We start from the raw sequence: 21,703 nt of genomic DNA, 5'->3' as shown, positions 1-21,703 counted from the left end.
CAGCTCTTTGCATCAGGTGGCCAAAATACTGGGACTTCAGCTTTAGCATCAGACCTCCCAGTGAATATTCAGAATTGATTTCCTTTAGGATTGACTGATTTGATCTCCTTGCATTCCAAGGGACTCTCAAGAGTCTTTTCTAGTACCACAGTTCGAAAGCATCGGTTCTTCAGTGCTCAGCCTTCTTTACATTACAGCTCTCACATCTGTACATGACTACTGGAAAAACCATAGCTTTGACTATACAGACCTTTGTTAGCAAAGTGATGTCTGCATTTTAACACGCTGTCTAGGTTTGTCATAGCTTTCCTTCCAACAAGCAACCGTCTTTTAATTTCATGGCTACAGTCATTATTGGCATTGATTTTGTAGCCCGGGATAATAAAATTTGCCGCTGTTCCACTTTTTCCCCATGTATTTGCCATGAAGTGATGGGAGCAGATGCCATTTTTGAACTTTGAGTTTTCAGCCACCTTTTTCACTGTCCTCTTTCTTCCTCATTGAGAAGCTGTTTATTTCCTCTTTGCTTTCTGCCATTAGAGTGGTATCATTTGCATATCTGAGATTGTTGATATTTCTCCCAGCAGTCTTGATTCCAGCTTGTAATTCATCAAGTCTGGCATTTCATGTGGTGTACTCTGCATATAGGTTAAATAAGAAGGGTAACAACATACATCCTTGATATTCCTGTCCATTGTTCCATGTCTGGTTCTAACTGTTGCTTCTTGACCTGCTTACAGGTTTCTCAGGAGTCCAGGAAGGTGGTCCGGTATTCCATCTTTTTTAAGAATTTTCCAGTTTGTTGTGATCCACACAGTCAAAGGCTTTAGCATAGTCAGTGAAGCAAAAGTGGATGTTTTTCTGGAATTCTCCTGCTTTTTCTATGATCTGTGGATGTTGGATGTATATGTGTATCGTGTCTTTATCCATTTATCTGTTGATGGACATTTATATTGCTTCCGTATGTCGGCTGTTGTAATAATGGTGCAGTGAACATTGGTGTGCATGCCACTGCTTTTGTTCAACACTGCTTGTCCTTTAGAGACTGGTCTGTTTTGCCTTTATTCTCACTCTGTTTCATTTGTGCTCTATATTGAGGCCACAGGGATTTTTTAAAAACACAAATCTGAGTGTTCAGATTTTATTACCTGAGTTTTGCTCACCTATAATTGTTTGATGGGTGGACTAATGAATTTTTTCACTTACTTATTTATTATCTGTTGCATCTCATGTATATATTCTAAGCAGCGTGCTTATATTTCAGTACATTAAAAATGAGGTGGTTTAATAAAGAATGAGTTTGTCTTTGGTGTGGTAGGAGCGGAATTGGGAATGAGGTAAATAGTCTGTGGCAGATTCAGAAGCAGTAGCAATTTACCTTTTTTTAAAACCTCTGTTTTCTATTGACGTTTCCAATTCTGTTATGACTGTTCTCACTACTGTTAGCCCCTACTTTGATATTAATGGGAAGTATGAATTACTAGGTACTCACATTAAAATGGAAAATTTAGAAATTTATAATCCTGTGTGAAAATGCTTTTGGTCTTTCAAATTTCCTGTGTATATGCTTGCTGTAATTAACCCTTGGTGATTGATTTTTCTTTCTTCTTGAACTTATTTTTTCTTGATAATCATATTTGTTACTATTCCTGCTTTGAAGGAGCTTGCATTCTGCAAGGGAGAAGTAGTATGTTCCTTAATATTGAATTTTTTTTATTGTAAATAAATATTGAATACCATGAAGAGCTTTATGAATGCATTGAAAATCCCAGAGGAGCTTTTTTCCCCCCCTATTTTTATGTTTTACAGGATATTAAAAGTATTTTTCTTTACATCTGTTTATATTATCTTTTTAGCATATTAGAAACAGTTCTACTGTTGTAACCTATATTTAAGTCGCAGGACATTCATGTGTGTTTTTAAAAGTCCATTATTAAATTATAGAATGATTCATGTTTTTAAAGGTTGGATCTTTCAGTGTCTGTTAGATGCATGTTGCCATGGCAACCTAACAGCAAACTGCAAATCCCAGGCTAAGTACAGCAAATAAAAAAACATTGTCGTCATGTAGCGCACTGTATTCTGTCTTGTATAGGATCTCACATTGATTATGAGAAGCTAATCACACATACCTTCGTTCCCCTTCCTTCCCCTGATTTTACTTGAAAAACAACTGTTTTCTAGTGGTAAAATACTAAGATCAATCAGCTGATGTCTGAGTGTCAGCTAACTGCAAATTCATGTATTAAGCATTAATAAAAACTGCCTAAAAGGACATTTAATATTGGGAAAATGAAGAAGTAATGCTGCTTCTTTGCTCTTCTGTGATAAATAAATGACTGTAATTGAGTAAGAAACAGGTATGGGTGGGAGGAAAGGCAGTGTTGGGAAAATAATTGCCTGGTAGTATTCTAGGGAATTTAAGTTAGCTGAAATTAATGTATATTAATTCTTGCTATTAAATAATTTGAAAATTATGTTTGATTTTCAAGTTCTGACTTGTGTAAGAGATCAAAATAAACACTAAGTTACTTGTCAGAAAGATGGTGAATATTAGGTAATTGTGACTATAATGCTAGTACTCTCTCAAAAGGCATTTGTTTAGGTTAAATGTCCTTTGGATGTTAACTAATATTCCCTTTAAATGGTATTTGATTTATCACGATACATTAGGTTCCTTGTTGCCTTCAGGACAGGATAAAGTCCTAAATTTTTAATGTTGTTTACAACAATTCTTCTCAGACTTAATGTACTTGTGAGTCACCCAAGACCTTGTTAAAATGAAGATTCAGATTCACTTGTTTTAAATTGAAGTCTGAGATTCTGGATATCTAGCGTGTTCCTAGGAGATGTAGATGCTGCTTGCTGGTCCTTGGACCACACTTTGAATATCAAATCTACCAGTCATTCTATGGCTGGCTTCTCTGCTGCCCTAACTTTATTACTGGTAGCTGTGCCTTGTCATTTATGGCAGTATGTAATGGGCATGCTTATAGTATTCCCTGCAGTAGCAGTTTCCCGAATGTAGTCCAGGGATCCATGAGACTGTTTCAGAGGGGCTACAAGATCAAAATTGTTCTCATAATAATCATAAGATGTTATTTCCCTTTTTTACTTTCATTCACTTGTAACTACACAGAGGAGTTTTCTAGAGGTTATAGACATGTGATAATGTCATTGCTCTGATGGCTGATACAGTGTGTACTTGTGGGTTGTTTTAAATTTTTTTTCAGTTTTAATTTATAATACGGTCAATATTGATAGAAACAAAAGCCCTCTGAGGTCCTTGGTACTTTTTAAGACACTGCAACCTTTGAGAACTGCTGCCCTCTGGTTTTCTTAGGCCATGGACACAGAGACTCACATCTGGAACTTGACCAGAGCTCTTTCCATGGCTTGTGGTGCCTGTTGGGCTGGGGTGTGCTCCTCGCTTCTCTAGGCAGTGGTAAAAGGCCTCTGACCCATCCAGTGGGGAGTGGGAGTAAGTATTATAGCGTCCTGTTACACCCTCTTAGGGGTAGACCTCTAGGTTCTTCATCAGATGCCCCTGTCATGCCTCCCTACTTGGCCTGCACAGCCTTGTCTGACACTGGGCCAGATGGGATGTTGAGATGCCTCCTTTTAGCATCACCAGAAGGAGGTCCACACTACCCACTTGACCTTTGCTGAGGCAGGGGGCGGTGAGGAAGGGACAACAGTTCTTTTAATGGTATTTGACTAGAGTGATTATTGTCTGAAAGTCTTCTTGTTAGACTTCCTTTTCCTGGCCTTTTGTCTGGAGGGAATAGGCTTTCATTAAGCCTTTTGTTTCCCTCTGCACCTCTTGGTGTTTCCCCTGTTGCTGGCTTCTCCAAGTCCACAGTAGTTGAGGGAAAACAAAAACTCAGTGAACCACCGTGACATCTTTCCTTGGATTGTGAGTTTCCTACCAATCTACCTCCTTTTTCAGAGCTGTGTTATGCTTGTTTTATAGTATATAATTTTCAAGAATGTTTTACTAAGCAAGAGGAATAGGGAAAATACATCTGTTCCACCTTTCTAGAAGTGGAAGTCTCTGATTGCTTTTTTCAACTTGCACTTTGGGTTAAAGAATTCTGAACTCCAACTCCACTGTGTATCTCTTATATTTGATTGTCTAAAAATATATGAGTAAGTATTAAAATATTTTTGTTAAAGAAAAACTAAATTTGGTAAACGTAAATAGCTACTTTGGGGAGAAAAAAGATTAATTAAATAGAATTGACGTGAAAGGAATCACGACCACAGTTGAGGATTGTACAAAACAAGGTAATTCTGTGTAATAAATTTGAAGCTTTAAATTATCAGTGTTCTGGAAAATGAAATTACAGCAGACTTGTTCTAGGAATCTATAGTCAACCTGTAATAACCGGTATACAAAAAAAGAAATTGAAATGATTTCATAAAATTAAAATAGTCTGCACTATCTAATAGCTTTAAGGTTAGTTCTTTTTCACTTTCAAAAAACCTTTCAGTGTCATGCCATAGTGGTGATTGCAGAGCATTAAAAGATAAACTACCCAGTTCACTTAATGAAGCATGCATTGTCATAATAAAACTTGTCAAAGCTAGTTCCCCAAAACAGTTCCAACAAGATATGTATAGATATTTGATATTTCTGCAAAATTGCTTCTGTCAGTATAAGTTTGGAGGGCAGTGGATAAAAATTAAGCACTGTATGTATTTCTCCCCTGCCCTCCTCCTCTCTCTCATTTGTGCTTTAAAGTCCTTATTCTCCCACTTTGATCTATTTCTTGTTGTCTTTGTAACATACTCCACTGGCCTCCCAGCACACACCTACATGTCTGACCGGCTTCCTTGCCATCCATACATCATCAAGGTGAACTATCCTTTTTTCTACTGAGGACTGAGTTGAATCTTTCAGTCCGAATTAATGAGAGGGAAAATGTCATTTAATCTCCTGCTGCCCAGATACCTGGCACAAACCTGCTGTGATATAGTTCTGGGGGTACCTAAACGGATTGAACCTCACTCCAGTACTTTTACCTGGAAAATCCCATGGATGGAGGAGCCTGGTAGGCTGCAGTCCATGAGGTCACTAAGAGTCGGACACGACTGAGCAACTTCACTTTCACTTTTCACTTTCATTCATTGGAAAAGGAAATGGCAACCCACTCCAGTGTTCTTGCCTGGAGAATCCCAGGGATAGAGGATCCTGGTAGGAGGCCGTCTATGGGGTTGCACGGAGTCGGACACGACTGAAGCGACTTAGCAGCAGCAGCAGCAAACAGATTGAAAGTAGAACTATTTTTCATATTCTTGTATCTTAGAAATTTTTGTTACCTGTGCTGTGGATGTTTCTCATTACTCAGCAAACAGTTATTAGGTACCTATCACTTTAGGGCTCTAGGAGAATTTTTAAGAGAAAAATGAAAGCAGCAGTTCAAGTAATGATACCATTTCATTTCAACGAAAGACCATCAACTTGGACTTAAGGTGTGGCTTTTATGTTTAGAAAAGCTTGATGATGTTAATTTTCTACAGGCAAATTTTAAGGAATATTGGTAAAAACAAAAAAAAAACTAGATAATTAGCCTGGGTTATTTATTAGAGAACAGTGAAGTGACACTACTCAGTTCAGTCGTATCCAACTCTTTGCTACCCCATGGAATGCAGCACGCCAGGCCTCGCTGTCCATCACCAACTCCTGGAGTTTACTCAGACACGTGTCCATTGAGTCGGTGATGCCATCCAACCATCTCATCCTCTGTTGTCCCCTTCTCATGCCTTCAGTTATTCCCAGCATCAGGGTCTTTTCCAATGAGTCAGTTCTTCACATCAGGCACCCAAAGTATTGGAGTTTCAGCTTCAGCATCAGTCTTTCCAGTGAATATTCAGGACTGATTTCCTTTAGGATGGACTGGATCTTCTTGCAGTCCACGGGACTCTGAAGAGTCTTCTTCAAAAGCATCAATTCTTCGGTGCTCAGCTTTCTTTATAGTCCAACTCTCACATCCATCCATGACCACTGGAAAAACCAGAGCCTTGACTAGACGGACCTTTGTTGGCAAAGAAATGTCTCTGCTCTTAAATATACTGTCTAGGTTGGTCATAACTTTCCTTCCAAAGAGTAAGCATCTTTTAATTTCATGGCTGCAGTCACCATCTGCAGTGATTTTTGGAGCCCCCCGAAAAATAAAGTCTTTCACTGTTTCCATTGCTTGCCCATCTATTTCCCATGAAGTGATGGGACCAGATGCCATGATCTTAGTTTTCTGAATGTTGAGTTTTAAGCCAACTTTTTCACTCTCCTCTTTCACTTTCATCAACAGGCTCTTTAGTTCTTCTTTGCTTTCTTCCATAAGGGTGGTGTCACCTGCATATCAGAGGTTATTGCTATTTCTCCTGGCAATCTTGATTCCCGCTTGTGCTTCATCCAGCCCAGCATTTTTCGTGATGTACTCTGCATATAAGTTAAATAAGCACAGTGACAATATGTAGCCTTGACATACTCCTGTCCCGATTTGGAACCAGTCTGTTGTTCCATGTCTAGTTCTAACTGTTGCTTCCTAACTTGAATACAGATTTCTCAGGAGGCAGATCAGATGGTTTGGTATTCCCATCACTTTAAAAATTTTCCACAGTTTGTTGAGATCCACACAGTCAAAGGCTTTGGCATAGTCAATAAAGCAGAAGTAGATGTTTTTCTGGAACTCTTACTTTTTCGATGATCCAGCGGATGTTGGCAATTTGATCTCTGGTTCCTCTGCCTTTTCTAAAACCAGCTTGACCATCTGGAAGTTTACGATTCACATATTGCCAAATCCCGGCTTGGAGAGTTTTGAGCATTACTTTACTAGCATGTGAGATGAGTACAACTGTGTGGTAGTTTGAGCATTCTTTGGCATTGCCTTTCTTCCGGATTGGAATGAAAACTGACCTTTTCCAGTCCTGGGGCCACTGCTGAGATTTCCAAATTCGCTAGCATATTGAGTGAAGCACTTCCACAGCATCATCTTTTAGGATTTGAAATAGCTCAACTGGAATTCCATCACCTCCACTAGCTTTGTTCGTAGTGATGTTTCCTAAGGCCCACTTGACGCATTCCAGGATGTCTGGCTCTAGGTCAGTGATCACACCATTGTGATTATCTGGGTCACGAAGATCTTTTTCATATAGTTCTGTGTATTCTTGCCCCCTCTTCTTAATATCTTCTGCTTCTGTTAGGTCCATACCATTTCTGTCCTTTATCGAGCCCATCTTTGCATGAAAAGTTCCCTTGGTATCTCTAATTTTCTTGAAGAGATCTCTAGTCTTTCCCATTCTGTTGTTTTCCTCTATTTCTTTGCATTGATCGCTGAGGAAGGCTTTCTTATCTCTCCTTACTAGTCTTTGGAACTCTGCATTCAAATGGGGATATCTTTCCTTTTCTCCCTTGCCTTTCCCTTCTCTTCTAGTGCTAGGCAAAAGTGAAAGTGAAAGTCACTGTTTCTTGTCAGACTCTTTGAGACTCCATGGACTATACAGGCCACTACAAATATGCTTCTTTGGGGAAATAATATCAATTTTATATGATTCATTATTACTTTATAACTTATAAAAATTGGATGATTGCTCTGGAGTAAGTTCAGAAGGCATTTGCCATCTCATCAGTGGATCTACAGTTTCACAAATAAAACCGTTTGCTTTTTGTAAGCTTAGGAGTTAAAATACTTAGATAGGTCCGTATCAATAAAAACCTCCATCATGAATCCCCTCTGACGTAAAATCTTCTAGTGTTGCATATGCAGATTTTTTAAAACAAGAATTTATTATCTACTTCTGTAGTGAGAAGTCTGACATGTCTGCCTGGGCTAAAATCAAGAGAGCAGGAAGGATATGTTCCTTTCCAGAGGTTCTTGAGTATCTGTGTCCCTACCTTTCCACCTTCTCGTGACCACTCGCATTGTTTGGCTCATGGCCCCCTCCCTCCACACAGATGATAATTTTACTTTTTCTTAAAGTGAAAATGAATGGATATAGTACTAAAATTTAAGCTTTGTCTGATTTTGTTAAGTTTTGTTAATATATATATATGAAACAGTTGTATGGGTGCTTTACATGATTTTCTTCATTGTCACTGTAATATTTGTTTAGACCTGATGGCCAAAAGAAAGGAAGAAAATTTTTTCTCTCCTGAAAATGCCAAAAGACCAAGACAAGAAGAATTGGACGATTTTGATAAAGATGAATGTGACGAAGATGAATGTGCAGTTTCTTTCACTAATGGTACCTCTACTTTGGTGAGTGCAAAATTATAAAATTAATAACTTTTGATTGTCCTGTTTCTCCTGTCTGTTTTATATATCGTATTCTTAATTCAGTATCTGAAGCTGGGTCGCTAGCTGCAGAGGAAAAATAACATAAATTTTTAAAAGTGATGTAAAAATCACCTAATTTTGAAGTTCATGTTAATTTTTAGAAAAAATTAGTAGAGAAAACAATAAAACAAAGATGTAGTTCTTTGGAAAGGTCAGTAAAACTTACAAACCTCTACTAAGATTGACGAAAGGGAAAATGAGAGAAAACACAAACTACCAGTGTCAGGAATGAAACAGTGGATTTGACCATAGACTCTGCAAACAGCAAAAGGATAATAAGGAGACTTCCCTGGTGGTCCAGTGGTTAAGAATCTGCCTGCCATCGCTGAGGACATGAGTTGGATCCACATGTGGCAGGACAGCTAAGCTTGTGTGCCACGGTTACTGAAACCTGTGCTCTCTGTAGAGCCCGTGCTCCACAACACGAGAAGCCATCTCAGTGAGAAGCCCTCACACCAGAACTAGAGTAGCCCCCCACTCACTGCAACTAAATAAAAGCCTGGCACAGCAATGAAGACCCAGCGTACCCAAAAGTAAATTTTAAAAGAAAGGACGATAAGGGAATATTGTTAACAACTCTGCACACATAGATTAGCAGTTTAGAGTGGACCAATTCCTATAACAAGGAAATTTAATTCATCCTTTAAAAACTCCTAAAAAAGGTCTCTTCAGTTTCAGTTGGTTTGACTGAAGAATTGTACCAAATGTTTGGGTTTCAGGTTCAGATTAGCATTCAGCAGAGAATTCTTAGACTTGACGCCAAACATACAAACCATAAAATGAAAAACTGATAAATTAGACCTCATCAAAATTAAAAACTTTTCTTCTGCAAAGACCTTGTTATGAGGATGGAAAGTCAAGCTAGCAGAATATTTGCCAATCACGTATCCAACAAAGTACAAATATCTTGTTTGTATAAAGTGAAAGAAAGAAAGTGAAGTCGCTCAGTCGTGTCCGACTCTTTGCGACCCGTGGACTGTAGCCCACCAAGCTCCTCCATCCATGGGATTCTCCAGGCAAGAGTACTGTATAAAGAATTTTATAAAGAATGTGTATAAAGAATTCTCAAAATTCGACAATTAAAAGCAAATTTCCAATTTGAAAATGCACAGAAGACATAAAGAGACATTTCACTGACAGGATGTACAGACGGCAGATACACACATGACATCATGTTCAGAATAACCTGTCATGAAAGTTAAGTCGCTCATTCGTGTCCGACTCTTTGTGACCCCGTGGACTGCAGCCCACCAGGCTCCTCTGTCCATGGGATTCTCCAGGCAAGAGTACTGGAGTGGGTTGCCATTTCCTTTTCTAGGGAATCTTCCCGACCCAGGGATCGAACCCAGGTCTCCCGCATTGCAGGCAGACACTTTAACCTCTGAGCCACCAGGGAAGCCCTGTCATGAGGGAAATGCAAATTAAGACCATGATGAAATACCACTGCACACCCATCAGAATGGCTACTTTTTTTTTTTTCTCTCTTAAATGACAATACCATATGCTGGCAAGGATGCAAAGAAAGTGGATCATTCATATATTGGTGGGAATGTAAAATGGTACAGTCACTCTGGAAAATAGTTTGGCAGTTTCTGTAAGAAATTTAGCATGTAACCATCTATCATATAACCCAGTATCTATCACAGAGAAAGGGTCTTCCCTGGTAGCTCAACTGGTTAAGAATCTGCCTGCAGTGCAGGAGACCCTGGTTCGATTCCTGGGTTGGGAAGATCCCCTGGAGAAGGGATGGGTTACCCACTCCAGTATTCTTGGGCTACCCCGGCGACTCAGATGGTAAAGAATCTGTCCGCAATGTGAGAGACCTGGGTTCGATCCCTGAATTGTGAAGATCCCCTGGAGGAGGGCATGGCAACCCACTCCAATATTCTTGCCTGGAGAATTCCCAGGGACAGAGGAGCCTGGCGGGCTACAGTGCATGGCGTCGCAAAGAGTCAGACACAACAGAGTGACTAAGCATAGCACAGCATCACAGAGAAAAGAAGATCTATTTTCCCACAAAAATCTGTACATGAGTGTTCATAGCAGCTTTATTTTGTAATACTCAAAAACTGTATGACAATCCAGATGTCATACAGTGAGTGAGTAGTTAAACCTGCTATAGGATGTCTCTACCCTGAGATACTATTTAGCAGTAGAAAGCAGGGAACTGTGCACATAGACAGCAAAAGACAGTTAAGCTGAGTGAAGGAAAAAGCGCTTTTCCAAAGGTTACATTCTGTCTGATTCCATGTATATAACATTCTTGAAATAACAGTGTCTCAGAAATGGAGAGCAGACCAGTGGGCCAGGGTAAAGGATGAGTGGGTGGGGAGGAATGAGGATGCGGCTCTAGAAGGACAATGTGACAGTTACTTGTGATGGGAATATTTTGTGCGTCACTATCAAAATGAGCACCCTGGTGTGGTATTGTACCATAGTTTTCAAGATTTTACCTTTGGCAGAACCTGGGTAAAGGAGTCACAGGATTTCTCTGTATTATTTTTTATAACTACTTCTAAGTCTTCAATTAGATCAAAATAAACTGAAGACTTTTAAAAAGTCTTCAACCATGATTTCTACAGAATTCTGCTTGTTTTTGTTGCTATGTCATGTCCTACTCTTTTGTGACCTCATGGCCTGTAGCCTGCCAGGCTCCTCTGTCCATGGGATTTCTCAGGCAAGAACACTGGAGCGGGTTCCCATTTCCTTCTCCAGGAGATCTTCCCGACCCAGGGATCGAATTCGTGTCTCCTGAATTGGGAGACAGGTTCTTTACCATTGAGCCACCTGGGAAGCCACTCATATAAGGATGTAAATGTTCCCTGCTTTTTAATAAGCTGCTGTTTAGTGATAGAGAGCCAGAGATTTTTATAATAAATAACTTAAAAGTTGGAGACATTAAATGTTCTTCAAAAACATTTGGAAGGTTTGGTAAAATATAGTTGATTTATTTTCATATTTTAACTACAAAGTGTAACCACTGTGTATCAAACTCTTGGTTAAAACATATATGAACCATCTCTAATTTAATTATGACGTATTCTCAATATGGAAATTATAATTCTGTGCTCTCTCTGCAGTGGATACATTTAGCAATGTCTGAATATAATGTTTGGTTGTCACATCTGGGGTTGGAGGAGAGAGTGCTGCTGGCATCTGGTGGGTAGTGGCTAGAGATGCTGTTAAATATCCCACAATGCCAAAGATAGCCTCTCTCCAACAAAAACTGATGTGACTCAAGATGTTGGTATTGTCCATATTAAAAAAGAATCCTGTGAAATACTTGTTAGAACCTATAAGGACTTTAAAAATAGCAGTTAATCATATGAATTAATGTCACTTGCTCATTGATTGAAGGCCTCTCTAGTGGCTCAGTGGTAAAGAACCCACCTGCCAATGCAGGAGATGCAGGTTCAATCCCTTGGTCGGGAAGATTCGGTGGAGAAGGAAATGGCAACCTACTCCTGTATTATTGCATGGACAGAGGAGCCTGGCAGGCTACAGTTCATGGGGTCTCAAAGAGTTGGATACAACTTAATGACTGAGCATGCTCTTACTCATTAATTGAAATTAACATTTAAAATTGTACTTTCTATAACTTTTTTCATTGATGGCACTGCTGATCTTTCTCCTGCTAACAAACAGTTGGATGATTGTAGTGATTGAATTAGATTGATTGTTTTCTCTCATTTTTTAAAATTCATAGACAGCAGCAGAAGTTGGAATAATTGAGAGTATTCAGCTCAAAAACTTCATGTGTCATTCGATGCTTGGACCCTTTAAGTTTGGTTCTAATGTCAACTTTGTTGTTGGCAATAATGGAAGTAAGTGCTTTTGCCTTCCTTCTTATTTGACTTTGAGCAGTACATTGAAGTCAGAATGCTTTAACTTTTTTAAATAGGTGCCTATTAGTGCTGATACAGCTAAGTTTTAGATCTCTGGTTTGTGGTCATGAATTTTTCAGTATTTGCTGCCAGTCTACACTTTAAGAAAATAATGAATTAACTCTGGGTTCATTATGCAAGAGGAATAAACCTTTCTTTCATGTTGTTTTGCCACTTTATTTTTTTAATTAAAGGATAATTGCTTTAAAGAATTTTGTGGTTTTCAATCAAACATGAACAAGAATCAGCCATAGGTACACCCATGTCCCCACCCCTCTCTCCCAAATCTCCCTTCCAACTCCCTCCCAATCCCACTGTTCTAGAATGCATAGTGATTTGAATCTATGTACCTTGGAATTCATACCATAGAAGAGTGGGCAAGCTATCCTCATTGCCGTTGAGACAGTCCTGTGTCTTGTATCTATTAAATGTTGTAACAGCATGAATGAAGTGCCATGGGAATCCAAACAAGAAAGAAATGAATTCTCACTCATGTGGCCAATGAAAGCTTTAAAAAGAGATGGTATTTGTGGTGGTACTTGAATAAAAATGAAAGATCTTTTAGATCTTCTGGGGAAGAAGTAGCTGAGACATAGAGGAAGACATAGGAGTTGGAAAGACGAGTTAGGCAGCCTTTGTGGTGAACCATGTTGGCTGCTTAACTGAGCCAGTAGAGAGGGAGAGGAGCTTGCCAGGGTCCAGGGATGGTGGTCGTGCTAGAACATGGAACTAGTACAGATAGCTCCGTGGTCTGTTTAGTTGTTCTTTGTTTTTCCTCCTCTGTTAGTTCAAGAGGAAAGTGTTTTCAGAAGGAGAGAATAGACAAAAGGACCAGAGCTATGGGGAGGTCAAACAGGACAAGTAGTAAAGACAGACCGGTAGGTTCTGCAGTTAGAGCTTAACATTCGAAATAGTGAAGGTGTTAATCTAATGCAGGTGGTGGAAACTGGGAATTTGGAAATGAAGAAAAAGGAGAGAGTTAGTATAGGAACTCAAAAGACATCCCAGGAACTAAATTGGGTTAACTCTTGTATACTTGGTTTAATTTAGAGTATGTTGTGAAAGATGATGAGTTAATAAGAGTTGATCTCTTTGGTTGATTGTGGAGTTGAGAAAATGGTTATCATATTCTGGGTAACTGTTACAGATTTTGCTATTTTAGCTTGCGATATTTTTTGTCTGTTAGGAGTAAAAAAGTATACTCTTTAAAGAGTGAGCAAATGAATAATACTCAAATTAGGAATAATAATTGCCAAAATATCGCAAAATATACAAAATCTGTCTATACGACTGGTAGTTTTTCATATTTAAATTCATTTATTCAGCAAATATGTGAGTGCCTATTATGGGCTTATATTGGAGATAGCCACTGAGTTAAGGTAAGGTCCTGTCCCTGTGGAGCTTGCAATCAGGGTCAAAAATAGTTTTGGGCTTCTGAGAATTTATGGGAAAAGAAAAATCCTAATTTTAATTAAATTAGGATGTAAGAAACATTAGATGAGTTAAATGTATTTGGGTTAATTAGAAAGATAAGTTCATTTAATATCTGACAGGTCAAGATGATACTGTAAATTTTAGGTTGGAAAGTTATCAACCAGTTTTTTCCATTTCTGGCACAAATTTGATTCCTGAAATATATTGATTTTTTTTTTCTAATAGCAGCAGCTAAATATTTCATGATATATACAACTTTTTGTTTTTGGCACTGGAAGAAAACTATAATTGAAGTGTAACACTTCCTTTCAGGGTTAGACTATTTCACATCTTCTCTGAGAAATATTTTTACATCAAATTATAGAAATCATACTTCTCCCTCTCTAATGCATGTGATTTCTTCAACACCTGTTCTTTAGGTGGCAAGAGTGCGGTGCTCACAGCTCTCATAGTTGGTCTTGGTGGAAAAGCTATCACTACTAATCGAGGATCTTCTTTAAAAGGTTTTGTGAAGGATGGACAGAAGTAAGTGTTGGCTTTCTACGTGTATCTTTCAGTTCTTTAATAAGAAGCAGCTTTAGATTCCCAATTCATGTAGACATTGTCAGAAATGAATTGGCTTCCTGGAAGTGGAACAGAGGTGTCAGGTGTCATATCTTTTCATTCCTTTCTCTTCCCCACTGTTGCCTCTTTATCTCTCCTGACAGAATGCTTATGTCACTTAATGCCATGCACCTCCCCCAGACACTTGTTTCCTTTACCTTTATGGAAGAATGAGGAGTGATAAATTTGTGTACTTCCATTTAAAGGAATATTTATGAACATGGGACTTTAAATTTTTTTGGCCGCATAGCATGCGGGACCTTACCCCAACCAGGGATCGAGCTGCTGCCCTCTACAGGAAGTGCAGAGCCTTATCCACTGGACCACCAGGACTTCTCTGGCTCTTGTCCCAAATCCAGCTTCAGCAAGTACATGTTGATACCACGTGAGCTAGAGCAGAACTAGTAACGAGTCAAGGTGTCCCTAAACAGAACTCCAACTCTCTTAAGAATTCAAAAAAAAGTATTCCATTCTGTCTCTCATTTTGTATGCTTTACTCAGATGGTTCACCAGTGAATTTGGTGTGAGGGCTATAATCATAAACCTCTTTGTGGTTCATCCTGACCTTTGTGAATGGTTATATAACAACCATGTGTGGCTTTATGTTTGTGTTTCTTTCACTGAATGTTTGTGTTACATTCACCGTCACCTAACTGTATATTAATTGCCTGGTTTGCATCATCGTAGACTCGTGGCCCTTTGTCCATTAGGAGCTCTTGTCAGGCTGATATCCTTATTCTTTTTAGTTCAGCCTCAGAAAACCCTGACGGGATCCTCATTTCTCCTATGAACTGGATGTCCTAGACTCTGTCATCCCAGCTCCCACAGTGAGGCGTCTCCCACTGCTTGTTTCTCCCTCACATACTCGGTGCCCAAGGACTTCTGGAACTTTGATAATTAACAGTGATTGTCTTTTTGTCCCCCTTGTAACTGACTTTCCTTCTGCTCAGTGTTATATCGATTTAACTTCCCCCATTTTCCATTTGATTTCTAAAAAACAGAATGGGGACGTGATGTGAATCAGGATTGCAGGTTTCTTATGTATTTCTCAGAAACCTTAGGAATCTTACCCCTAAAGCCAAGGTTCCAAGTGGACTTAGGAAGAGGAAGGAAAAGATACACAGAAAATTGTTTCCCTTGCTGTATGGCCTTGGAAAGGAACTACTTGAAAACAATTCTCCAGCATGTTTTCTGCCTCTCCTGACTGTATTTGGGCTCCAGTCTGGCAAGGTCTTCTCTCCCACAGTCTCCAAAGAAAATAATGTCTGAAGTCAAAAGTTAGCTATTTGAACACTTCAAAGTTAATGGTCTCAACTCTGTTTCAGTTCAAGTTATCCAAATATTTACCTAGTCTACCTAGCTGGATAACCCATTGATCTTTCACATAGAAACCTCAGGAAGAAATTTTTTATTCTGTACCATTAAATGTTTTATGTCTCCATTAAAGATTAAAAATTTTTTTTCCATATGAGAAGTACCTAGACCCAAGCAGAAGCTTCTTTCTGAGATTTGTCCTTGGAATGCCATGAAAAAAAGAAAGATGGATAAAGGCTAGTTTGCACAAATCACCACCATTGAAGGACACAGCTGCCTGTAGATAGGAACATTAAAATATTATAAACAGAGGTAATAACAGCTAAAAGCTTTGACCTGAGCTCAGTCTGCTTTGTACTGACCTTGTCTGAAAAAGTAGCTAAAAACAGCTTTTCCAAACCCATTCCTACTCCTCTTGTCCTTGTCTTCCTCATTTAAAACACTCGGTGGCTATAAAATTTCTCTAATTTTATAATCTCTGATTCTGTTACCACTTTTTTTTTTAAACAGAATTAGCTCACTGAGTATTATCTTTTTGTTTTGTGTCTAAAATCTGTGTGGCTATTCCATCGTTCTGAGGGTGCCTGTCATTCAGGCACAGGTTTAAGGTGGTCCTCAGGACTCCCCCTCCCCCCATCTGAAGCACTCCACTTGTGACACTTGAGCTCCAGGCTGCCTTTGTAGAGGGTTCCAACCTTCCTTAGAGATGCTTACCTAAGATGGTTAGGAGAAGCCAGAGGACTGACTGTGCCTAGAGGCTCTTTACCTGGGGCTCCGCCCTCTGATCATCCAGCGAGGCTTTGCAGTAGTAAGGATATGTCTCCTCCTCTCGGAGAGACCAAAGTCTCAGACCCATAGCCCTTCACATTCTTCAGCAGGTTCAGTTCACTGTTCCCTCCCTCAGCCTTCCTAATCCTAGTCCTGGGATCTAGGCACCAGGCCAGTTTTTGACATCAGCTGTAGCATTGGGGGAGTGGGTTATGCAGGGATACTACACATGCCTGATTGATTTAGTCAAGTTTACAGAACGTACTGCAGATTAGCTAGCCACCCAGAGAAGGAACAGGTGTGTCCTTATTCTACATGGCATTTTCCATGTTCCTTGTGCCTCATTTCCATCAATACACAATGCTGGAGTCACCTCTGTACAGATAAGGGTCTCCTGAAGCCAAGAAAGAAGCCACAGCCCCCTGGAGAAGGAAATGGCAACCCACTCCTGTATTCTTCCCTGGGAAATCCCACAGACAGAGGAACCTGGCAGGCTACAATCCACGGGGTTGCAAAAGACCTGGACATGACTTAGTGACTAAACAACCGCCACCCTACATTCTCTGCACTTCAGTTGCGTTTTCCTTTGGGGACCTCCAACATGCACTTCCCTTTTCCACTGTAAGTAGCATTAGCAGTCCTGTGCTCTTTCTACATCATCTTCCTTCATGGCCCACCTCCCTGGTGATTGTAAGCCACACTTCCCAAGTTTGTAACCTTTATATGTGCAGGTGTATAAAATAAGACATATATGTGGAGAAGCACACAAAAGTAAAAAAAAAAAGAAAACTTCAGGTTTCCCTTCTTACCAGGACCAGAGATATGTGCCATCTGTTGTTCTGGGTTTGAAAATGGTAACCTCTTACATTTTTCCTCTTTCACTGTTGTTCCTTTCTTTTTCTGTTTTAAGCCACTTGCATCTTTTCTTATCATTGGGGATTTTCTGTGACTTATTTATTAATTACTTTCACAGTCCCTCATTGCTACAGCATCAAGAGGTAAATGTCTGATAAAGCTGTATTTTCCTTGTTCTCATATTTTATGGCCACATTGTGTCCCATTCTCTTCTACCCACTTTGACATGGGTCTTCTCTCCTTCATCCCATGTATAGGATTTGCTTAGCTAGTTTTTAATTATTTTTATCCCGAGAAAGTTGTTCGATGCATAGCTATAGATTCCGTGTGTTGTAGAAGGTCAGTTCTGGATCCTGTAGCCATCTTGAACCGAAACCCCTAGAAATTCTAATTTTGACAGGAACTTCAGTGACTTCTTTGTGTGACATCTTATATGAGAAAATAGTTTTTGTTAAAAAGAGCTTTATTATAGCATTTTCATAAATTTCACTTGTCAAAAGTGTATAGTTTGAGTTTTAAATATGTAAAAATCTTCATGATGATAAATAAAAAGTAGTTTTTGGATGCCCCCCCCAAAAAATGAAGCCACAGCCTTAGGGCGGCACTGCGTATGCTTGTGGTGTGTGCGCGCTCGTGTGCTGTCATTCTGGAGGAGCTCTCCCTGATCGTTCCTCTTCTCACTGAAGGGTCTCTCTAGGGACAGACACTGGGCTCTATGGCTCTTGACCCAAATTCCACACCAGCCACGTTAGTAGGTGGGGAGACAGCAGTCAGTCCCAGAGCAGGTATTCTGTTTCCTTATATAGGTTTTCTGAGCAGTCATTATGAAGGGTATTTTTTGTAAGCCTTAAATGTTTTTAAATAACTTGCCTTTCTTATGAATTCATATGGTAGTGGGATATAAGTGTCTACAAAGCTCTCACAATAGTAAAAATAGCTTTCAAATGCAAGGAGTGGCCCAGAAGGAAAATAAAGTTGGTATTTGCAAATCAAGGGAGGTATCACTTTATTTTTAAAAATGTTTTCATGAGTTACAAATATTTTTGGCTTTATGTTGTAGGCCAGATACCCTTCTCCTATCATAGACTTTAGCTGATAGTTTTCAACCTTGACTTTTCATTAGAATTACCGCAGAGTGCTTTAAAAGCTCATTAATTAGAACTTTTCAGGAGCACATCTGTCTTAGTTAGAAACTGATTGCTATTTCCGGTTAAAAACGTACACACCCCAAGCCACTCAGGGTATCTTGAGAAGAGATAGATCATAAAGATGTAGGATGTATATCTTGGAAGCTGCAGGGAGGAAGCATAATTGGATCAGGAGTGACTGGAACTGAGAAACTCAGAACCAAAGATCGTCGCTCTCTGGGTCTTTCTGTTCTGTGTCTCTGGCTCTTTGTGTCTGTTTCTGGATCTGTGTCTTCCTTCCTTCGTCAGGCTTATGCTTACAGCTCTTCCTTTCCACTACTTCCCTCCCTCTCCTCAATGGCTGCACTTTTTTAAAAACATTTTATTTTATATTGAAGTATAACTGATTAACAACGTTGTGGTAGTTTCGGTGCACAGCAGAGGGACTCAGCCATACATATACATGTGTCCATTCTCCCCCAAACTCCTCTGCCATTCAGGCTGCCACATCACATTGAACAGAGTTTCCCATGCTGTACAGCATGCCCTTCTTGGTTATCCATTTTAAATATAGCAGTGTGTACATGTCCCTGACTATCCCTTTCCCCCACCCTTCCCTCCTGGTAACCATCAATTCATTCTCTAAACCTTGTTATCTTTTCTTACTGCTATGTGGCAAAAGTTCTGACTTACCCTTTCTGTGAGAGTGTAATCCTTTGTGGGGGGAGGAAGGGGTCCAGACTTCAAACAGATGTTGCATTTTAAATCCAAGCCTCTACAAGCCAGACATTCACCTGTCACCATACTTACACATGTATCCATTCTCCCCCAAACTCCCCTCCCATCCAGGCTGAGCAGCCTTCTCTTCTGTGCTATACTCTCCCGCCTTCCCTCTTCTTACAGGCATGCAGGTGTGTGACTATTTTTACCTACCCTGGAGCCTGTGTGCTCTTTCTTAGTCTTCTTGCTATTCTGTATCTCCTTGTTCATGTGTGTGGGGCTGCCCTTGAAAGGAAGTGCTCTTGAGTTCTCTATGTCTCTGATTCATGGCCAGTATCCGTGATTCAGTGTCGTTCTCTGTCCAGGTGGTTTCCCAAGAACTTAACTGTTCTATGTTCTGCTTCTCTCTGTAGTCTCTGCAGACTTTGTACTTGTCAGAACATAGCGCCCCAAATTGATCTCTCTAGTCCCAGAGTCCTCAGAACTTTGTAGCTCCAAGGAATTACCTCCTTAACGCTTGATTGAGTCTGAATTTGAGTTTGTTTTTAAAACTTGTGATTTTAAAATAATTTTAGATTTACACAAGTGCTGCAAAGCTAGTACAGTTTTCCTATAGGCTTTACCCAATTTCCTTTAATGTTGACATCTTAAATACCTGAGGTACTTTTATCAAAGTACTGTGTGGTTAACATTGGTATATTATTATTAACTAGACTACAGACTGTACTTGAGCTTTACTAATTTTTCTTAATTTGAATTTTAAAGAAGAGTATCTGGCTCAGTTACTATCCACTTTCTATATGCTTCCCAAGTGGCACAGTGGTAAAGAATCTGCCTGTCAATGCAAGAGATGCCAGTTCGATTCCTAGGTTGGGAATATCCCCTGAAAGAGGAAATGGCAACCCACTCCAATATTCTTGCCTTGGGAAATCCCATGAACAGAGGAGCCTGGCAGGCTACAGGCCATGGGGTCACAAAGAGTTCGATACAACTGAGCAACTGAACACACACACACATTAACCATGTCTTCTATATTTATCTCAGTCCCTGTGGGAAGGGTTGGGGGCTGCTGAGCCCTCTGTCTATGAGAGCACTTCCCTGCACACATGTACGGGGGGAACAAGAACTGAGCCCCTTCAGGATGTCTACTAAGTTCACAGTGAAATTCATCTTGAGTATTTTTCCCTACATTTCCTGCAAATGGAAGCAGTTTTGGATTATGACTACAAATTGATGAAAACAAGTTTGTTCTGTTTAATATAGCCTTTAATTACCAAAATCAGATTTACATTAAAGGACTTGAGCATTTTTGACAGATACTCATTTTTAACCAGAGAAAATATTGTCTGCTTTTATGTTTGAGGAAATTATATTTATTTATTAATGCTCTTCATTAACTTAAAAAAATTTTTTTCTCCCAGGGCTTATTTTAACAGAATTTAGAGTAGAAAATCAGAGATTGATTCTCTCCTCCCCCATAATATGTTAAAATATACATGGCTATAAATGCTTCAAACTTCTTTTAAACTTTGAAAATAATTCTTTTGTAATACTAATAAAACCTTAGGAAATTTTGAGATTTAGTTTACATTTCTTGATGTCAAATACTTTAGCCTTTTTTGTTGTTGTTGCATAAGTAATAGAAGAATCAAAATTGTTTCCCTTAGTTTTCATCTTCTTAGAAAATATATTATTTCACCTTAATTCTCACTTCATCATTCTTAGACACCTGCTGTCAGGATGATGCTTTATTATGTGATTTAGCATGATATTGATATGCAATATTATTATCCAGGCGGTATAGTATTGATTATACATTACAGATAGGAAACTGTGTAACTTACCTACATGACATGAAACAACCAAAACTTAAATGAATTTTGTGAAAATGTATTTCTGTTACGGATAGCATAGTCAGTTATTTTGTTATAAAGTTTCTCTTCTCATCTTTGTTGTATGGTATCTTTAATATTGTTCTGTAGTAGCCTCTCAGCCATCAGCTGCTGATGTAAAGCTACTTTTCCAATGAATTAGCCAAATCACTGAGAGGTTTTGAAAATTACTATAAGTTGGTGTTACAGTTGCCCTGCACATTCCTGTGACTTAGTTTAACCTTATTGCTTTAGCTCAGCAGATATCTCAATAACAATAAGGAACAGAGGGGATGATGCCTACAGAGGAAATGTGTACGGCGACACTATTATTGTACAACAGCACATCAGCATGGATGGAAGTCGATCTTACAAACTGAAGAGTGCAACAGGTTTGTTATGAATTTCTCTTTTATTTTGGAGAACTAATAGTACACATCCAATTAAAAAGAGGTCATTGATTGTGCTGGTATCACTGGAAGGATACGTCTCATCTCTTGAAACTTCCTTCTTGTAAGAGGATTGGTTGGTTGCATATATGTGCATATACACATGTATGTATACATACATATATTACACATTGTTGTATTACCACAAGGGATTCTACAGCAAAAGTTTGAGTAGCAGAATTTGGGTCAGTTTGAAACAGTCTGTGGTATGCCATTTTGATCTTCTTTCACCCCTATAGTTACTATCACATGTGGAAAGAGAAGGTTAGTGAAAGGTGGAAAAGGGCATAAAGGAAGAGGAGGGGAGTATAAAGAGAAGATGAGAAGAAAAAACCAAAT

At 39.2% G+C, this 21,703-nt stretch overlaps 1 protein-coding gene across 1 annotated transcript in view; it reads left to right on the top strand.

Moving 5' to 3' along the window:
* SMC6 (structural maintenance of chromosomes 6) overlaps positions 1–21,703 on the top strand; it is a 74,435-nt gene that overhangs the window by 3,388 nt on the left and 49,344 nt on the right. The window contains exons 2-5 of the mRNA XM_070379146.1: positions 8,116–8,261; positions 12,046–12,163; positions 14,077–14,182; positions 21,171–21,307. Of these exons, the coding sequence (XP_070235247.1) occupies positions 8,121–8,261; positions 12,046–12,163; positions 14,077–14,182; positions 21,171–21,307 (502 nt within the window). The 5' untranslated portion in view covers positions 8,116–8,120. The remainder of the gene's footprint in view (positions 1–8,115; positions 8,262–12,045; positions 12,164–14,076; positions 14,183–21,170; positions 21,308–21,703) is intronic.

This window comes from Bos mutus, chromosome 11 (assembly GCF_027580195.1).
Source record: "Bos mutus isolate GX-2022 chromosome 11, NWIPB_WYAK_1.1, whole genome shotgun sequence".
Lineage (NCBI taxonomy): Eukaryota > Metazoa > Chordata > Mammalia > Artiodactyla > Bovidae > Bos > Bos mutus.
Note: the sequence above shows the minus strand (reverse complement) of the source record. Positions and strands in the feature narration are given on the sequence as shown.